The following is a 20,249-nucleotide window of genomic DNA, read 5'->3' as shown; positions in this document are numbered from 1 at the left end:
AAACAGAAGTCATAACTTTTATTCTGAACTGGAATAAACTGATTGATCTAGGCTGTATAACATCCGGCCGTGATTGGGAGTCCCATAGGGAGGCGCACAATTATCCCAGCATCGTCCAGGTTTGGCCGGGGTAGGCCGTCATTGTAAATAAGAATTAGTTCTTAATTGACTTGCCTATTTAAATAAAAAGGTTCAATTTAAATAAAAAATATTTCAAAAAACAATCACACGGATGTAGAGCAGAAAATACACAGTTTTCAACAAGCATGTCTATTCTGGGATGTTTTTGACAGTGCAACACTGCTTAGCATTGGAAATGGTTTTTGTTTTATGTACTTGTTTTTTAAGTAACCCAGAGTTGAGAACCCTGACTGACATGGGTATGTGGTGCCAAACTGGACCAGAAAAACTACTGCTTTCTCAGTTAGGCAGGAGACCGCTTCCTGCTGTAGTTGAGCAACCCAGAACTGTGTGTGTGTTTGCCTCAAAAAGTATCTCGCTTCAATCAGTTTCTTTCAGTTCAGAATAAAAATTATGACTTGTATTTTAACAGCAACAGTTCCAACCTAGACCTGTTTTCAACAATAATTTCTACAGTAAATTGTAGTGGGCCTGATAATTGTTCATCTTCATCTGTACTGTTAGGGTTGCACTATCAGTAGCTAGCTAGCATGCTTTGGCTAACGGTAGCTATTAGCTGTGTACAAGGCCAGGGGATTGTTTGAAAGAGAAACTCACATCTACTAGTATGAGAGATAGTACTCCCTTATTTCTGCTTATCATCACCTGTTATAAAATGACAACAATGCCTTGCTAGCGGATTTACTTTCCCACAGTCGAAGCACTGTTTCCTGAAGCATTCTGCCCTGTTCTGAAATAATTCCCTGGGTATAACGTGTCGTTATATGAATTTGTTCGTTTTGATTGACTCATTACTAAGAACTTTCCCGCACAAAACACATTGAGGGAGGTCCTCCTTATTTCTCAAAGTTTGTATGACAGAGCGAGAAACTCATCGGTGTATTGGCTTCTCATGACGATTGCGCTCAGTCAGAACTTGTTGCTAGCATGAGTCAATTTGAACGACAGCGCATCATCCGCCGCTCAACCACCGCGCATCATCTGCCGCTGAACCACCGCGCATCATCTGCCGCTGAACCACGGCGCATCATCCGCCGCTGAACCACAGCGCATCATCTGCCGCTGAACCACAGCGCATCATCCGCCGCTGAACCACAGCGCATCATCCGCCGCTGAACCACAGCGCATCATCCGCCGCTGAACGACAGCGCATCATCCGCCGCTGAACGACAACGCATCATCCGCCGCTGAACGACAGCGCATCATCCGCCGCTGAACCACAGCGCATCATCTGCCGCTGAAAGACAGCGCAGCAGCTTGTGGGTCGCGGAGGGATCTTCAAGAAAAAAGATCAGGTAAACCGCGAAGCACATGGGCATCTTCCACACAAACAGGTGATAAACTAAGCAGAGACCGTTGCTAAACTGAGAGCGCTGCTAAACAGAGAGCGCACTAAACAGAGACCGCAGTTGCACTTGGCCAAATCAATTCCAGTAATTCATTACATAATTATACATTTACTCTGACACGTCGCGACCCAACATTAACAGGTCCGCGACCCATACTTTAAGAAAGGCTGGTTTACATGGGTTTTCACTAAAGTTAGTTACAACAGCCACAAACTCATAATTTATTCTATTTACATAGCGCATTTTGAAATAATCTCAAATCGCACAAAAAAAAGACAAACACTGTAATTTATAAAAACAAGTCATTAGAAAGTTCATGGTTTAAGTGGTCATCTGAGGGAGGTGGTCAATCGGGGAGAGAAAGTCCGTTGGCAGGCAGGAAGCACGGTCTCATCACAGTGTCTCGCTGTTTTTTTCCGTAGTATGACTCAGTCAGATTAAGTTTGAGTTGAACCACTGCAGTCCATGGAATCCGTAGTAGGTAGTTAACTAACGTTACTCCTTCACTACTACCAAAATGAAGCACCCCACTTGGATGGCTAAACCGCGCCTATTTCTACAATTTATCTTCATAAAATCTGATTTTAAACATAACACTAACCTTTACCCTAACATTAAATTCAAAACAAAAAGCGAATTATTGTTTTCATAAATTACAATAATAGCCATGGTCGGTGTCGCTTAATGATGACGTTTTAACGTACATTTTAATTTACCGTAAACACATGGTATAATCCGCAGTGAATGTCTTGGGCAGGGGCCTCTAAACTTTTCGAGCATGATAGATACTTAACAAAACTAAACATTTCTCGAGCTACACAATTTATAGCACATTATTTGATTCTCCTCTACCCTGCAACTCTTCCCTGGGTCCTTGGTGTACAATATCCGTTTTCTGTCAATATACCAAGAATTAAAAAAAATAGATATATATGTTTTACTCAATATTACAATTATTCATAGAGGAACAACGAGCAATCCTCAAATCACATCAGAAGAACAATTGTGACTTCTGGAAAAAAAATTGTGCTGGAAATTAATTGGCAGATATTGTGTTACGTTTGTCTTTTTAAGCCAAAACTGGCTAACCAGGGGTGGGATAATGTCAATGTGGCTTTGATTAGATAGTAGCTTTGCAATGGAACACATTAATTGCTTGTCGAGCTACTCATAGGTGGGCTGCGAGTTACTGGTAGCTCGCCATATACGCTACCGTTCAAAAAGAAAATACTATTTTCTTGTCCATTAAAATAACATCAAATTGATCAGAAATACAGTGTGGACATTGTTAATGTTGTAAATGACTATTGTAGCTGGAAACTGCAGATTTTTTAAATGTAATATCTACATAGGCGTACAGAGGCCCATTATCAGCAACCATCACTCCTGTGTTGAAATGGCACATTGTGTTAGCTAATCCAAGTTTATAATTTCAAAAGGCTAATTGATCATTAGAAAACCCTTTTACAATTATGTTAGCACAGCTGAAAACTGTTGTGCTTATTAAAGTAGCAATACAACTGGCCTTCTTTAGGCTAGTTGAATATCTGGAGCATCAGCATTTGTGGGTTCGAATACAGGCTCAAAATGGCCAGAAACAAATACCTTTCTTCTGAAACTCGTCAGTCTATTCTTGTTCTGAGAAATGAAAGCTATTCCATGCGAGAAATGGCCAAGAAACTGAAGATCTCGTAGAACGCTGTGTACTACTCCCTTCACAGCGCAAACTGTCTCTAACCAGAATAGAAAGAGTAGTGGGAGGCCCTGGTGCACAACTGAGCAAGAGTACATTAGTGTCTAGTTTGAGAAACAGACACTTCACAAATCCTCAACTGGCAGCTTCATTAAATAGTACCTGCAATACACCAGTCTCAACGTGAAGAGGCGACTCAAGGATGTTGGCCTTCTAGGCAGAGTTTCTCTGTCCAGTGTCTGTGTTATTTTGCCCATCTTAAGCTTTTCTTTTTATTGGCCAGTCTGAGATATGGATTTGTCTTTGCAACTCTGCCTAGAAGACTTGGATTAGCTAACGCAATGTGCCATTGGAACACAGGAGCGATGGTTGCTGATAATGGGCCTCTGTACGCCTATGTAGATATTCCATTTTTTTTTTATCAGGCGTTTCCAGCTACAATAGTCATTTACAACATTAACAATGTCTACACTGTATTTCTGATCAATTTGATGTTATTTTGATGGACACATTTGCTCTTCTTTCAAAAACAAGGACATTTCTAAGTGACCCCAAACTTTTGAAGGGTAGTGTACCTGTTGGAGAACCATGGTCTAGGGGCTCTATTCAATCTGGATTGCTGAAGCATTACAGATAGCGTGTTAAAAATGGGATTTCATATTGCGCCGACATCTGCAACGTTTACAGTGAATGCAGTCTCCATTAACACGGGAACATCGACCTTTACATTTCAATCACACTGTAATGCTGAATTTCCGCGATAGGGATTTGGTTAAGTAATGCATCCATTCTTGTTTCTTGAGGTTAGCACATACATTGTGTGTCTATATATAGACCATTGATTGGATATGTATAACCAATCCAACCAATTGGAGAGCTGTGATTACTTACAAGGAAGCAGATATAAGTGATTGTTGTAAGCAATTAATAAAAATACTGCAGAAAAAAGCTATCCAGGGGGCCATTTCCCATGAATTTAATTGACATTTATTTGATTTGACAGCATAAACCTGCACTTCCTCTGTCATGTATTAACCCTTCTCTTGCGATACCTGATTGTGTAAACTGTCCGCGCACTGTGCATTTCAACGGCTGTGTTTACACAGGCAGCCTAATTCAGATCTTTTCCCCCAACTAATTGGTCTTTTAACAAATCAGGTCGGCTCTGAAAAAGATTGGATGTGAAAAGATCTCATGTGATTGGTCAAAAGACCAATTTGGAGAAAAATATCAGAATTGGGTTGCCTGTGTAAACTGCTTCTCACCTGTGTTATACCTCAGTATTGCCGCGTTCATGTGCTAGTCGGAACTTAAACATTTCCGACTTGCTAACTGGTTCAGCGCAGCAAGTGTATAAACACCTATGATAACTAGAGCCAATTAGCAAGTCATTAATTTCAGCGTTTCCTAGTTACGACTAGCACGTGAACATGCATTGGTCTCAAATGACCCTGTCAGCAAACTCCTTCAAAACATGCAGGAAAACTTTTTATTAGTTGCATTGTTCATCCCTGTGATTCAGTCACACAGTGAAGTCAGCCATGCCAGACGAGGGCTCAGTCCAATCCACTGGCTCCGTAATGTCCTGCTTCGTCCTCCTGGACTTCTTCTAGTGGTAAAATAAAACCATGTCCCAAGTTGGGATCAATAAAGTACTACTCTAAAAACAAGCCTTTCCCAGGGACAACCCCATCTTACCTTATGACCAAGGTAAGACGGGATGTATTGTACTAAACAGTCACATAAAGCTAATGAGTGTCATCTTTAGGTAAATATTAATTTAGAGTTAACAACATACATTTCTCAACTTCTATCTGTGGACCTATCATCCAAGAGACTAAAAGGCGAAACGTTTTGATTAGGAAACCTATAGCTATTGTAAATCACTTCAGATACAGCTAACACACACACACACATACTGTACAACACCTTTTCTACAGTCAAGCAGAAAGTTCGTTTTGAGCGTGAGGCGGCTCTCCGCACCGCGACTGCTGTCTGTGTCTCCGGACGCTGCAGAGTTGAGTGAAGGACTGGCCGCACCGAGAGCAGATGTAGGGTTTCTCCTGGGTGTGAACGGTCCTGTGTCTCTTAAGGTGACTTGACGAAATGAAACTCTTCCCACAGATCGAGCACCGGTACCGCCTCTCGCCACTGTGGATTAGCAGGTGCACCCGGAGGTTGTTGGGCTGCGCGAATGACTTGCCGCAGTGTGGGCAGCTGAACGGCCGCTGTCCCGTGTGGACCCTCTGGTGCACCTCCAGGGACGCCTGGCTGTGGAAGATGCGGCCGCAGAAGTTACAGCCCATTGGCTCGTTCGTCGTCGTGGCTCCATGCGGCTGCCTCTGATTCGTTGGCGGTGCGGGAGGAGGAGGAGCTGTCATGTCAAAGGGGGCGAAGACGCCCATATCGCTGCCGGGGAACTGTCTGGACTGGCTCTCTACGTCAGCCTGGGTTTGGTAGGAGCAAGATGGATGCCCGGCAGCCTCTGCGTTTGCGGCTGCTGCCTGGGCCAAGGAAAGCCCCAGATGCCCCAGGACCCTCTCCTGCATCAGAGCCAGATCCAAACCAGGGCTATTCAGTATCTCTGTGCTGAGATCTGGTCCTGTTGGCTGCTGGGGTCTCTGGTTCACACCCTCTGTCCCCATCTCTGACTTGAGGTTAGCTTCCGATCCACTGGTCCTAGTGGGCTCAGTGGGGTCCTCTGTGGCTGCAGTGGGCGAGCTGTGAGTGTCAGCCATGTTATGTCTCTCGCTGTCATCGTCGTTGGGTTCTGGAACTACCATCAAGGATGAAAAAGGAGTAATCAACACAATGATCAGACATTCCTAATCATATACAATAGGTTGCCTTTAAACACAGCACAAGTCCTAAGAGTTGATGTCTTCAGTTAAGGGCTAAGAGTTGATGTCTTCAGTTAAGGCCTGTGTGTTGGGTATTTCAACAGTGAGTGGATTGTAAATAAGTAATCAATATCTGCACTGAAACTTACCAGTGGGTCTACTCTCTGAGCGGATGTTTTGTTCTACTTTCAGGTCCACGCCACAGCTGTCTACTCTTTCCTGCTTGATTAGGGACAATGCAGTTCTGTCTTCCTGTAAATAAAATAGAAAAATACAGATTACGTTTCAGCCTATTCCATGTAATTTATGTTCATTTTGACAGCAAAAACACACCTGAGGCATGTGGTGGTATTGTGAATGGTCCTCGATTGTAGCCAGGGGGCCTCGGGCCTGGTCATTACTCACTGGCATGGCAATTGAAGACACTGAAACTACGAAGCATTGTCATTATTAGGATCATTGTATGAAGATCTGGGCACATATCCACAAAGTGTCTCAGAGTAGGAGTGATGATCTAGCATCAGGTGCCCTGCTCTTATTCATTATGATTCAGGTTAAAAGGCTAAATTGATCCTAAATCAGCACTCCTATTCTGATATGCTTAGTGAAACTGCTTACAAACAAACAAACAAACTAATCCGTTACCAGGAAAAATATTGTAATTAGATTACAGATACTTTTGAAAAACTAGGATTACTCCTAGGATTACCTTTAAATTCAGAAACAATGTTTGCGTGAATTTTTCTGTTTTCTCGATGACATTCAAATCAGCATTGAAAAAAGGCACAAGTTAAGTTTGTTTCACCTGAGTGAGTCTGACCACAAGTCAGAGACCACTATGATGTCAGGGACCACTATGATGTCAGAGACCACTATGATGTCAGAGACCACTATGATGTCAGAGACCACTATGATGACACGCCCAAGGTGTTTGATGGATTGCGGGAAAAGAGCAGGAATAGGCTTTTGTAGGCTACAGTCCAAGCTATGTCTTCCAATGGTGCGACTGCTGTCGTCATCCAAAGATTATCCAACTTGAATAAACACTTGGAGGTTAGGATGACAGCAGTGGTGTTGTAGCCTACGGACGATACGAATATCACCTATTATTGATATCTACATGAATCACACTGCTGTTCTCTCATTTAGCCATTTGCACCTTTGCCGGATTGTGGTTGATGGTTGTTCACAAATGTGTACAATTCATTCAAAAAGTATTCACACCCCTTGACCTTTTCCACATTTTGTTGTGCTACATCCTGAATTTAAAATTGATTCAATTGAGATTTTGTTCACTGGCCTACACATAATATCCCATAATGTCAAAGTGGAAATATGTTTTTAGAAATGTTTACAAATGAATAAAACATGAAAAGACATTGAATATATCCCTTTGAGCACGGTGAAGTTATTAATTCATTACAATTACATGGTGTATGAATAAACCCAGTCACTACAAAGATACAGGTGTCCTTCCTAACTCCGTTTGCCGGAAAGGAAGGAAACCCCTCAGGGATTTCACCATGAGGCCAATGGTGACTTTAAAAAAAAACTGTTCAAGTTTAATGGCCGTGATAGGAGAAAACGGAGGAGGGATCAACAACTACTAGCCTAATTGACAGTGAAAAGAAGGAAGCCTGTACATAATAAAACACATTCCAAAACATTCCTCCTGTTTGCAACAAGGCACTAAAGTAATACTGCAAAAAAATGTGGCAAAGTAATTCACTTTTTGGGGCAAATCCAAAACAACACATTACTGAGTACACAACTTCATATTTTCAAGCATAGTGATGACTGAATCATGTTATGGGTATGCTTGTAATCATTAAGGATTGGGGAGTTTTAAGGATAAAAAGTATCTGAATGGAGCTAAGTATAGGCAAAATCCTAGCGGAAAACCTGGTTCAGCCTGCTTTCCACCAGACACTGGGAGATGAATTCACCTTTCAGCAGGACAATGGCCGATTTGACAGAGCTTGAATAATTTTTTAAATAATAAGTGGCAAATGTTGCATAATCCAGGTGTAGAAAGCTCTTAGAGACGAACTCAGAAAGACTCACCGCTGTAAACGCTGCCAAAGTTGCTTCTTCAAAGTATTGACTCAGGGGTGTGAATACTTATGTAAATTAGTATCTGTATTTAATTTTCAGTAAATGTGCAAACATTTCTAAAAACACGTTTTCCCTTTGTCATTCTGGTGTGATGTGTGTAGATGGGTGAGAAAAAAAAACATTGAATCCATTCCGAATTCAGGCTGTTACACAACAAAGTCGAGGGGCGCAAATACTTTCTGAAGGCACTGGCACTGTGTGTACTTTATCCAAATACTGGTTTAATTGTACAGCCAGTGAAGTATGCACTCTCGCAACAGCTGCATAATGTTGAACCCACCCTATGGAATAACAGTTTGAGGGAGTTCCTCCCTTCTACACTCCTCCGTGTTATTGTGCTCCATTACTGTCAAACACAAGTTTCATTTAAGAAGTCCACGAGTGGGGCTTTTATTGCTCAATCTAATTTGTGCTGATTCCCAAAACTTGCCCTCACCAAAAATATTGCAGTCAGAGGGAAGTATAAACTGCAGTATGTCGCAAATACTTCGTTCAAAATGACAGTATTTTTTTACTGCAGTAATTTTGCAGTTACAGTGCCGTGTACCTGCAGTTCAACTACAATCACTGCGTCCAAAATACCAGTCGACTGCACTTTTACTTCCGTTTCAAAAGTAAAATCTTGTTTTGTATGGGTGTCCATTTACCTAACAGACATGCTCAAACTCGTGCACTTTTGATAAATGCAAATTATGGAAATATCAAAGCGTCAGCAACAAAAACATAAACATTAGGCCTATAGCAAAGGCAGCATATGTCATTCATTTTTCTTAAGCAAATGGTACTTTTCGGTAGTGCTCAATGCATGCCATTCCATGAGAGCAGCATTTATTTTTCAACTCGAAGCAAATGAGGCCGATCAGTCCTCCATGACAAGATAAACAACAAAGCAAGTTAATAAATCCTTCGTTTTTGGGTTATGCTCCGGTAAAAGAATTTGGCTAATATATATTTCAAGTCGTATTCTTCAAGATCATGGGTTATTCAATTAATTGGAATGACTGGAAATCGGACAGACTTTGTTAATGTAAAGATAACCTAATTGTATTATCTGTAGTAGAAAGTAATGGGTTCGAAGAAGCCTACAAAGCCAACCCTTACAGTAAAATGCAACATCGATTTATGGCCATCTATGTAAACGCTAACATTGATTCATCCCGCAATAGCTCTCGTTCAATTGGTAATATTCATTTTTACCTTCTAATGCCTCTTAAAGGGAAAGTAATCAGATTACGTTCGGGAGTTTGGGCAAGACAAACATTACGTTGCTGATTACAATTTGACAGGTAACTAACGGATTGCATTTAGAAACCCAGCCCTGTTTATAACCCGTTTATATACATAAATAATAATAAGCTGTCGGTACCTTCATGTGGTCTCAAATTAACTGCATGCATTTCATTCCGTAGATCGCGTCTTCTGAGTCTTCGCTCATAGCTCCGCATCTTCACGTCCATTTCGCGTAATTTTCGTCGGAGCACATATTTCTCTTTCTCGGTTTGCTCTCTCTCCCTCTCAATTTGCACTCTTTCCTGCTCCATTTGGGAACGCAGAGAGGAATAACCATCATCAACAATTTTGCAGATCTCGACCACCGCCGAATTGGCTAGCACCTCCATTATCGAAGCTATTTGCAATTGATAACCAACACAGTCCGCCATTGTTGCCATTTCTGCTCTTCATGCACCGTTTGATCTACAACCGAAATACTTTAGCCAAATTGCCTATCGTTGCTTAAAAATGTCGGATGATTATACTAGTTTGAATACTTATGTAAAGCCCTAGCTTGTTATTGTTGAATAACGATACTGCTTCGGGTCTAGAAGGATGCTATAGTGTCGCCTGTTGATGACGTACCGCTCTTCTCGTTTGACTGGATTAGCACATTACCGCCACCTTCGGAGTTTGAAAGTAGAGACAGGACTAAAACAACTATTCTAAACAAAACATTACACTGCACGAGAGCTGACACACACAACCAATATTTTTCATATCATTTTTAAATTGTTAAAACATAATAGCCTTACCCCAAAAAATTTGAATAAATCTTGACAACCCACGTTTGCAGAGCAGCCTTTGATGAAGTAGTAGGTTTAATAGCAATAGACTCATCATTTAGTGACTTGGAGCAGTTTTTCAGTCAATGCACTGAACAAGCATGATAACTCCACATTCATTTTCAGGGGTAATGTTTTAATATGTTCACATCACACCAAGAGACAGTTTACGTCAGGATATTATTACAAAACAACAATGTTTACCGTGCACGATGTACAAAATTCATTATATCAATATTTTACCAACACGATATAAACAGAAAACAGTGTCCATTAATTATTCAAGACTTAATCCTGCGTTCTACTGTGGACACTTTGGTGCCTCATTAGGTTCCCGAGCACAGAGAAACTCTTCCCGCACTGAGTGCAGCTGAACGGTCTCTCTCCGGTGTGGACGCTCTGGTGCACTTTGAGGCTACAGGATTGTGAAAACCTCTTGCCGCATACGCTGCAGCCAAACCGCTTTTCTCCTGTGTGAACACTCATGTGTCTCTTGATGTGGCTGGACTGGGAGAAGCGCTTCCCGCATTGGGAACAGCTAAAGGGTTTCTCCCTGGTGTGTATTCTCTGGTGGGTCTTGAGCTGGTGCAGGTGGAGGAACTGCTTGTCACACTGGGTGCAGCTGAAGAGTTTCTCCCCCATGTGAATTCTTTGGTGCAGTGCGAGGTCTAGCGAGTTGGAGAACAGCCGTCCACATTCCTGGCAGTTGACCAGTCTGTTTGAGAAGAGGAGGCCCCCTTGTGTCGAGTTTGAAGGGCTGACGAAACCATCGTCGCCGGGATACGGACAAGAGGTCAGCTCCTCGCCTCCAGCGCCGTCTCTTCGGTGGGGAGTCTGTATCCCGGCCATTTCCGACGGAGAGAAAAAATAGTCTAAGGAGGTATCGAATCCTTTTACATCCGGTTCGCTGGACCTGCGCCCTTCCGATGACTCGCTCTCCCTTAAGTTAACGTTGCTCTGAGGACAGATGTTTGTGCCGTTCCCCAGCTGAATACACTCCCTGTTTTTCCCAGGGATGTCAACTCCACACTGAGCAGCCAGGCCCATTCCAATATCCCTCCCTTTGGTCCAGGAGGGCATTCCTGCCTCCATTTTAAGAGTGTCAACTCCTCCGGCCTCCTGCTTCCAGCCCAGTGAGGCAGAGGAAGCCATACTGTCACACAAGGTTGTGACCCCACTCGGAGTCAAGGGCGGCGGGGCATCAAGTGGCTTAGTAGAGTCTGTTTCCACCAAATAAGAACAAGATGGATCAAGCATGTCTCTACCATCCTCTATGCGAGAGAGGCCAGCTGCTGTATGACTCTCTCTCTGATATGTCACACAGTCCGAGCTGTGTGTGTGCTGGCTTGCCGTACTGTGTCCGTTCGCGGTCTGTTGGAGCCTCCGGTTGTCGCCGTCCCGCTTCTCCTCAGCTACCTCCACAGGTGAAGTTTCTGCATTCAGGATTTGATCGTTCACAGCAACAAGAGACCGAGACACACTAACTGAGGACAAGAATGAGAGAGAGAGAAGATAACAATAATTTCATGATGCGATTGTATACTTTTTGTGACTAGACCATTATGGCCCCATCCTATTGGTAAGTGTGGTACCTACTCAGTCTCCTGGGTTGCTGGTTGTGCTTTGAGCCACAGTCTCTCAGCTCCTCTTCCAATTTCTCTTCTTTTACAACCACTACCTCAGGATGCTCAGTCGTATCAAGGTTCTGCAAAACAAGAGGAGGAATTGGACTGAACTCTAACTGTCCTGCTGTATCCTCAAGTTCACTCCAGGAATAACCACACAGTCTATAACTACAGTTGGAGTGCGCTCTCAAATAATTCCCCATTTATTCTAAAATAAATTTAAATACATTTTTGTCTAACTTTTGGTCACCACACCTTATTGGATTTTCAACATTGATTCTGCAATGTTATTTTTGTAAACTTAAGTTTCATTGGCCACTCCAGAACAGTCCAGCGCTTCTTCTTGAAGCATTCCAGGGTGCTTTTTTGTGTGCGTTTGAGGTTGTTGTCCTACTGGAAGAGGACCTTCAACAGAGACACTGAGTTGAACATTGCATTCCAAAACACCTTGATAATGTCTTGCAAACATTTAAGGCCCCCAGTACCAGAAGCAGCAAATTAACCCCACAGTATTGTCAAACCGCCCCCATTATTGATTGTGGGGTGTTATTTTCTTTGAATGCTTTGTTTGGTTTTTGGTAGACATAAGAAGATCACACTGCTGAAGGAGACACAAAATGCCTGATTTAACTTACCCAAATTCCACCTAAATGTTCTGTTGACCAATATATATATTTTTTTAACTCTTTGGCAATACAGATCAGCTCTGTGTTTACTGACAACCAAATTAAGCATTCAATGAAAATAACACTCTCCCTACCTCTGGTAGTGCGCAAGCAATCAGCAGATTCAGGTGTTTTGTAGTCTAATGTTAAACCCAGTGTCCAAAAACTTGGTCTCTGTTGAAGGTTATAGGTCTTCCAGCAGGACAACAAGCCCAAACACACACACACACACAAAAGCAACCAGGAATGGTTAAGAAGAGAGGCTGGAGTATTCTGGAGTGGCCAGCAAAGTCCAGATCTGAATCATCTCAAAAACCTAAGGCGAGATCTAAAAACAGCAGTTGATGGCATCCCTCAAATATTAAACAATTATAGGAGTTCGCGGCTGAAAAGTGAGCCAAAGTGTCAGTAGAAAGGTGTGGAAAGCTCATTGATGGCTACAAGAAGCGCTTGTCTCCAGTTATCTTGGCCAAAGGCTGTGTAACCAAGTACTAGCTCCGGGGTGCCAATAATTTTCTCCATGCCATCGTCTGTACTTTTTAAAATTAAAATGTTCAACTTAAATGTACAAAAATAAGCCATGTGGAAAATCTGGTGATCAAAGTACTTATTTAAGAAATGGGGAACTATTTAAGAAAAGTGCAAGAGTGCTGATATATTTGTCTGCAACTATATCAGATATGTAACTTCGAATCCATTAACCTCTTCACTGACAGTCCTAGTGCTCCTGTCCCCCAACACCACGGATCCTCCATTTCTCCTTACACTGGGGGACTGCTTCTCTTCGACTTGATCTATATCGGAGTGGAAAAACAATAAATTCATGACATGCACGGCATTGAGAACATGCAGTCCACAAATAATATTTCCTGCCCCAAAACTCAATGTCTATCATTGCATTGGTAAACTATAGAAACTCACCTGTTCCTTGCGCACCAAAACAGCTCGACAATGGGGGTACGATGCTTCTTTTGACAGATCGTTCCCTAGAACGAACCTCCACCAGGTGTAGTTTGTTCTTCAAAGCCTGGTTTTCGCTCTGAGTTCTCGACATTTCAAGGCGCAACACGGCATAGCCATCGTCTACAAGTTGGCAGATTTCTGCTACTGCCGCGTTAGCCAATACCTCCATGATGGAGGCGAGCTGAGAGTGAAAAGGTACAGAATTCGACATGATCGCTTAACGTTATTTCACTCAAAGCTTACACATTAAGTGTATTGGATGAATGGTTTGTAGAGTAAGAGTACCATGTCATCAAAAAGCACTAACTATAGGCATGTGAAAATCTTCGGCGATACTGTTTGTGTTCAGCTCGCTAGCCGTTAACATGTCATTGTTTACTTCCGGGTGGCAGAGGTCATGACGTTAGTCTACCGTAAATATCAGTTTATCGACCCAATTGATTTAGGATGCTGTTCTACTCGGATTCCGCCTCCCTCTATTGGAGAACTCACCATGTCACAGAAGTAAACACATTCAGTTCCAGGTGGAGAAAGTTGCTCTGTATTTACAAATCAGTAATCGCTCACTCATTCCATAGTTGCCTTGTTTATAAAATGGAAACGTAAGTCTGGATATGTTTTTATTCAAATACGACAAGCTATTTAACAATGATGAAGCCTAAATCATGCTTTTCAAACAAAAGGAAAAATCCAATTTTGCCAAAGCCAAAAATATGGGCAAAAAAACGACAAAACCAAAAATTCTTACACTTAAAATGTTCATTCAGATACAGCCATTTTAATTGGGTCATGTTCAGTGAAGAGCATAAATAGTAGCTGACATTCTCAGACAGAGCACACGTTAGACATCACCACGATCATTGTTCAACTCAGGTTGTGGGACCTGAACTTACCAACCAAAGGCACCGATATCGGCCTTCAGGTCGCTGTCCATACAAGATCAGAACACGGCTGCTCCACCTTTAGAGGGTGCTTTTCAAGCTGGTGTTTTTTAAGCTGGTACTGACTTTTAAAGTCCTTGTTGCACTCTGAGCAGCTGAAGGGCAGGTCTCCCTTGTGTCTGAGCTGATGTTTGGTGAAAGGTGATTTGAGCCTAAATACCTTGCCACAGACGTCGCAGGTATAGTGTTTCCTTTGTATTTTTCTATGTATAAACATGTGAGAGCGCATGCTATGTTGAGTCGCCCAAGTTGTTCCACATATTTCACAAGTGTATTGTATTGGTTCATTCCTTATGGGTGCCTCAGAACTCTCAGCTGACTCAAACTGACTCTGTTGGTCCTCAATGTCCTTGGACTCAGGTTCGACAGTCTGGTCCACCATTAGAGGGTGTTTTTCCAGCTGGTGTTGTTTGAGATGGTACTGCCTTTCAAAGTCCTTGTTGCACCCGGAGCAGCTGTAGGGCCGGTCTCCCTTGCAAACAATGCACTCGTGCATGTCGCGATCCTGGCGCTCCTTGAACGTCTTGCCACAGTCCGCGCACCAGTAGTCTTCTCCAACGTGTATGCGCTCATGGTAGTCACGTATTTTAGAATATAAAAACATTTTTCCGCACACAAAGCAACTGTAGGTTTTCACACTGTGTTTGAGTAGCTTGTGCTTTGTCAAGCCATTCTGATGCTTGAATTTGTCACCACAAATATCACAACTAGAAGTCCCTTTGTGTGTTATCAAGTGACTTGTCATTCTGCCTTTCTTGGTCCCAGTCTTTCCACATATTTTACAGGTGTATCTTATGTTATATTTCTTCCTCTTTGTAGGTGCTGCAGCATCCACAATTGACACCAGCAACAGACTCTGTTCTTTCTTAAAGTCGTCGAGTCCAAGTTCTTTGGATTCCCTAGAGGCTTGACTTCGCTCTTCCTCATCACTTTTTCCTATGATATTCTGGTTGGCCTTGTGAGTCTCTGGCATCCACCCGCTGTAACCTGGAAAGGCAGTCACCAACAATACATTTTACAAGTTTGTTTCACAGTGACTCGTCATATTGTCCATTAGAAGCTAAGAGCATACAGGGCATTCAGGAAGTATTCATAACCCTTGACTTATTCCATATTTTGTTGCCGAATTCAAAATGGATAAAATATTTGTTCTCACCCATCTACACAATACACCATAATGACAAAGTGAAAATGTTTTTATACATTTTTGCATATTTATTGAAAATGAAAACTTTCACACCCTTTGCTATGAAACTCAAAATTGAGCTCAGGTGCATCCTGTTTCCATTGATCATCCTTGATGTTTCTACAACTTGATTGGATTCAACCTGTGGTAAATTCAATTGCTTGGACAAGATTTATATATAAAGGTCCCATAGATGACAGTGCATGTAAGAGCAAAAACCATGATGATGATCACTCAGACAGAGCTCCAAAGTTCCTTTGTGGAGATGGGAGAACCTTCCAGAAGGACAACCATCTCTGCAGCACTCCACCAATCAGGCCTTTATGGTACTGTGGACAGACGGAAGCCACTTCTCATTAAAAGGCACATGACAGCCCACTTGGAGTTTGCCAAATGCCAGAAACAATTCTCTCTGGTCTGATGAAACCAAGATTGAACTCTTTGGGGTCACGTCTGGAGGGAACCTGGCACCATCCCTACGGCAAAGCATGGTAGTGCCTCCAAATACAGGCTTGCCAAGCTTGTAGCGTCATACCCAAGAAGACTCGAGTCTAATCTTTGCCAAAGGTGCGTCAAAGTACTGAGTATAGGGTCTGAATACTTATGTAAATGTGATATTTTTTTTGTTTAATACATTTGCTACACAAAAATAAAACCTGTTTTTGCATTCCCATTATGGGGTGTTGTCGAGGGGGAAAAAAACCCAACTTAATCCATTTTAGAATAAGGCTGTAACGTAACAAAATGTCGAAAAATTCAAGGGGTCTGAATACTTCTGAATGCACTGTGTCATTGGTTGTGGGTTGGGGAACTTCGTCAGTATGGCCACTGCCCTTTAAATACTGTACGCCACACTCATTGCTTCAAGCTCACCAAATATTATTTTTTTGTGTGGGGGGGGACACTGAACACACCTCCGTTATATATAAAGTTACCACAATGGAAAGTGCACGTGTCAGAACAGAAACTATTCCATTATGTCCAAGGTACTGTATGTAGATCTGAAATAATTCTATCTGGGTAAGGTTAAAAAACAATTTCCAGTGTTGGAAACAGTCAAGAGCACATTGGTCTCCATCATTGGGCAATGGACAAAATACGTAACTACCCAGACTCTGCCAAGAGCTGGTTGTCCAACCAAACTGAGCAACCGGGCAAGAAGAACCTTGGACGGGGAGGTGACCAATAACCATCAACATAAATACAGAGTTCCTTGGCTGAGATGGGAGAACCTGCTAGAACAGTCTCTATAGCACTTCACCAATCTGGGCTTTATTTAAGAGTGGCCAGACGGAAGCCACTTCTGAGAAAAAGGCAAATGACATCACGGCTGGAGTTTACAAGGGCCGGCAGGTCAGGTACATTATATATACAAAAAAATATGTGGACACCCCTTCAAATTAGCAGATTCTGCAATTTCAGCCACATCTGTTGCTGACAGGTGTAAAAACTATTACTTTTTTTTTACATTTAAAAAATAAATAAAACGAGCACACAGCCATGCAATCTCCATATTTGCAGTAAAATGGCCTTACTGAAGAGCTCAGTGACTTTCAACATGGAACAGTCATAGGATGCCACCTTACCATCAAGTCAGTTCGTAAAAAAAAAATGTCCTGCTAGAACTGCCCCAGTCAACTGTAAGTCCTGCTATTGTGAAGTGGAAACGTCCTCGGAGCAACAATGTCAAAACCACACAAGTTCACAGAATGGGACCGCTGAAGTGCGTAGCGCACAACAATCGCCTGTCCTTGGTTGCAACACTCACAAGTTCCAAACTGCCTCTGGAAGCAACGTCAGCACAGAAACTGTTTGTCGGGAGATTAGTTAAATTGGTTTCCGTGGTCGAGCAGCCACACAGGCTGGAGTTGCTCAAAATTGGAAACATTTCTTAAAACATGTTTTCACTTTGTCATTATTGGGTGAGAATTTTTGTATTTAATCCATTTTGAATTCAGGGTGTAACAAAACGTGGAATAAGTCAAGGGGTTTGAATAGTTTCTGAAGGCACTGTAACTCATGCTGCAGAGCTTGAACATGTAATACAATAGCTTCAACTGACCTTGAGACTCCATGACATCATCCGTTTCCTCCTGTTTAATGACCAGCGGTGCTGAACATGTCTCCACTCCCTTCCAAAAGACAACCAATGGTGTTATTAACTCTTATCAGCCTTTAAGAGAGTAGATCATACAGCAACAGTTAGACAAGCATCTTGTTGCAGGGGTTTCCATTACAAAACATAATGCAGCAGGGGAATGACACCAAAATCATGGAATATAATTTAATACAAACAAATATATTTGGAAGGGCATATTTTATGCTTAAATGAGAATCTTTGAAAACAGCTCTTAAAAAGGTTTATCTGTAGCCTAGATGGTATTTTGAGTTTTTATATATTTTTTTGCCCTTTTCCATGATATCCAATTGGTAGTTAGTCTTGTCCCATCGCTGCAAGTCCTGTATGGGCTCAGGAGAGTCTAAGGTCGAGAGCCATGCATCCTGTGAAACACGACCCTGCCAAGCCACACTGCTTCTTGACACACTGCTGGCTTAACCCGGAAGCCAGACGCACCAATGTGTCGGAAGAAACACCGCCCAACTTGCGACCGTGCCTGCACCCGGCCCGCCACAGGAGTCGCTAGAGCACAATGGGACAAGGACATCCCGGTAACCAAACCCTCCCCTAACCCAGACGACGCTGGGCCAACCGGGATCCCGGATCTGTAGTGACGCCTCTAGCCCTGCTATGCCTTACACCGCTGCGCCACTCGGAAAGCCCTATTGAATTTATTTAAGGGTCATTCAAAGCCTTAATATTCTATTTACAGTTAAAGTCCTGCTACACATTTTTGCTGGGCGTGAGCTTGCATGGTTTTCAATTAAATATGTCTGTGCCTCATCTCTGTGAGACATATCTACCCTTACAAAAATCACCAGCCAAAGCACAAGCTCCACTCACCTTGTCTGTCATCTGACCACAACTCTGCAATGGCTGTTCTTCCTCTGGTGCCAGTGACGGTGGACCTTCGTCTTCAACAGTAAGGTGACCTTCTAGCCAAAGACCATTGGCCTCTTGTTCATTGAGGATTTGCTCCACGACTGGGAAGTTTCTGAAACCTGATGAGGGGGGGTAACATACAAATAGTTTTTCTGAAAATGTTGGTCATACAGGGATAATAAGGCTCAGATTTCACAAAAACATGTAGTAGAAATATGCCATCACTCGTCATGATTGCATATATTTAGAATAGTATTTGCAAAGCAACTTTTCACTACTGAAGGAGTAGGGTGCCCCCTACAGACTATAGCCATAAGGTCCAGCAGAGAGCACTAATATTCAGTCAGTAATAACAGTGCCCTCCGGGGCTGCACATTCAGGCGACTGCTAGCTAGCCTGCTAGTGTATTATTTGTCTCCTAGCTTCCTACAGACAAATAGTCAATAGGCATAACTATCTGTAAATATTTCATCTCACCGTCTTCTTGAACGCTCTCCATACTGTTCGCAGGCTTTTCTTTCCCCTTGCTATTCTCCATCGCCTGCAATTTTGTCCTCGAACTTCGGTTTTGTTCTTGCAACATTTCCACTCGAAGAGCAGCATACGTTTCTTCCATAAATTTACAAATGTCTTGCACGGCTGTTGCTGTTAAGGTTTCCATAATGAAGGCAACACGAGAACGAAAGGCATGTTCGAAAGACATAGTTACACAAATACAAAAGTTGATGCGTGTGATTCAACACCTGACAGTGGAAGGAAATTAGCTACTGGCGGAATGGTTGAAGAAGTTTTATCCGTTTCCAGGGATATCGATTCTTCTTCTTCGTGTGGTTTTTCAGCACACTTAGACGCTTTGTTGCGTATTGCTGCCTTTCACAGCTCGGAGTATAAATTGCAATAAATACCAGAGGAAGAGGCGAAGCGAGACGTTTTACTCAGCCCGAAATCTGTTTACGAAAGTGAGGAATTTTTGTAAGGAGGAAATAATTGTCGAATATGTTCAACGAAGCATTTTATTGCTTCGTGAGACTTATTTTGCCGAATATAGGTTTTTTAATGATTAGGTTGTCACAAATGCACTGATAAGTGGACGCATAAGGCATCTCACAAACGTTGGGGGTAAAAAAAACAACTACAGTATATCAGAGTTGTGCCCGTTATCATAGAGATAGATAGGACTTATCATGGATATAACCTGTTTTAGCATGTGCATTGCAATTGAGGGCTTCTCCCATTTCAAAGTAGTTAACCAAGTGGGGATTCCTACGAGTTGGGAACGTAGAAATAGAACAGTACAGATGACAGACAAGGTGAATGGATCTTGTGCTTTGTCAGACTATTTTGTAAGGGTAGATATGTCTCACAGAGACTATGCCCCACAGAGACTATTCCTAGACATACACTGCTCAAAAAAATAAAGGGAACACTAAAATAACACATCCTATATCTGAATGAATTAAATATTCTTATTAAATACTTTTTTCTTTACATAGTTGAATGTGCTGACAACAAAATCACACAAAATGTATCAATGGAAATCAAATTTATCAACCCATGGAGGTCTGGATTTGGAGTCACACTCAAAATTAAAGTGGAAAACCACACTACAGGCTGATCCAACTTTGATGTAATGTCCTTAAAACAAGTCGAAATGAGTCTCAGTAGTGTGTGTG

The 20,249-nt window shown here is 42.3% G+C and overlaps 3 protein-coding genes across 4 annotated transcripts; all 3 read right to left on the bottom strand.

Annotated features, from left to right (window-relative positions):
• Nucleotides 1-4,154: 4,154 nt before the first annotated feature.
• On the bottom strand, nt 4,155-10,014 carry LOC115128048 (zinc finger protein 629-like). The gene is made up of 4 exons (XM_065003732.1): nt 9,505-10,014; nt 6,357-6,454; nt 6,173-6,275; nt 4,155-5,959 (listed from the first exon to the last, which is right to left on the bottom strand). The coding sequence occupies exons 1-4, from the start codon at nt 9,806-9,808 to the stop codon at nt 5,124-5,126; spliced, it is 1,341 nt and encodes a 446-aa protein (XP_064859804.1). The 5' UTR covers nt 9,809-10,014; the 3' UTR covers nt 4,155-5,123.
• Nucleotides 10,015-10,310: 296 nt separating this feature from the next.
• Nucleotides 10,311-13,828, bottom strand: LOC135561819 (zinc finger protein 629-like). Of its 2 annotated transcripts, none has more exons than XM_065003730.1 (4): nt 13,407-13,828; nt 13,188-13,279; nt 11,792-11,900; nt 10,311-11,679 (listed from the first exon to the last, which is right to left on the bottom strand). In XM_065003730.1, exons 1-4 carry the CDS (start codon nt 13,657-13,659, stop codon nt 10,484-10,486), a joined length of 1,650 nt encoding a protein of 549 aa, XP_064859802.1. In that variant the 5' UTR covers nt 13,660-13,828; the 3' UTR covers nt 10,311-10,483. The 2 variants fall into 2 exon arrangements, with proteins under 2 accessions (XP_064859802.1, XP_064859803.1); XM_065003731.1 differs by having other exon boundaries at nt 13,200-13,279.
• Nucleotides 13,829-14,055: 227 nt separating this feature from the next.
• On the bottom strand, nt 14,056-19,445 carry LOC135561818 (zinc finger protein 665-like). The gene is made up of 4 exons (XM_065003729.1): nt 19,054-19,445; nt 18,538-18,695; nt 17,638-17,707; nt 14,056-15,376 (listed from the first exon to the last, which is right to left on the bottom strand). Exons 1-4 carry the CDS (start codon nt 19,277-19,279, stop codon nt 14,367-14,369), a joined length of 1,464 nt encoding a protein of 487 aa, XP_064859801.1. The 5' UTR covers nt 19,280-19,445; the 3' UTR covers nt 14,056-14,366.
• Between the last annotated feature and the right edge of the window lie 804 nt (nt 19,446-20,249).

This window comes from Oncorhynchus nerka, linkage group LG18, assembly GCF_034236695.1.
Source record: "Oncorhynchus nerka isolate Pitt River linkage group LG18, Oner_Uvic_2.0, whole genome shotgun sequence".
In the NCBI taxonomy this organism is placed as follows: Eukaryota; Metazoa; Chordata; class Actinopteri; order Salmoniformes; family Salmonidae; genus Oncorhynchus; species Oncorhynchus nerka.
The sequence above is the reverse complement of the archived record's forward strand: the minus strand, read 5'-3'. Positions and strand labels throughout refer to the sequence as shown.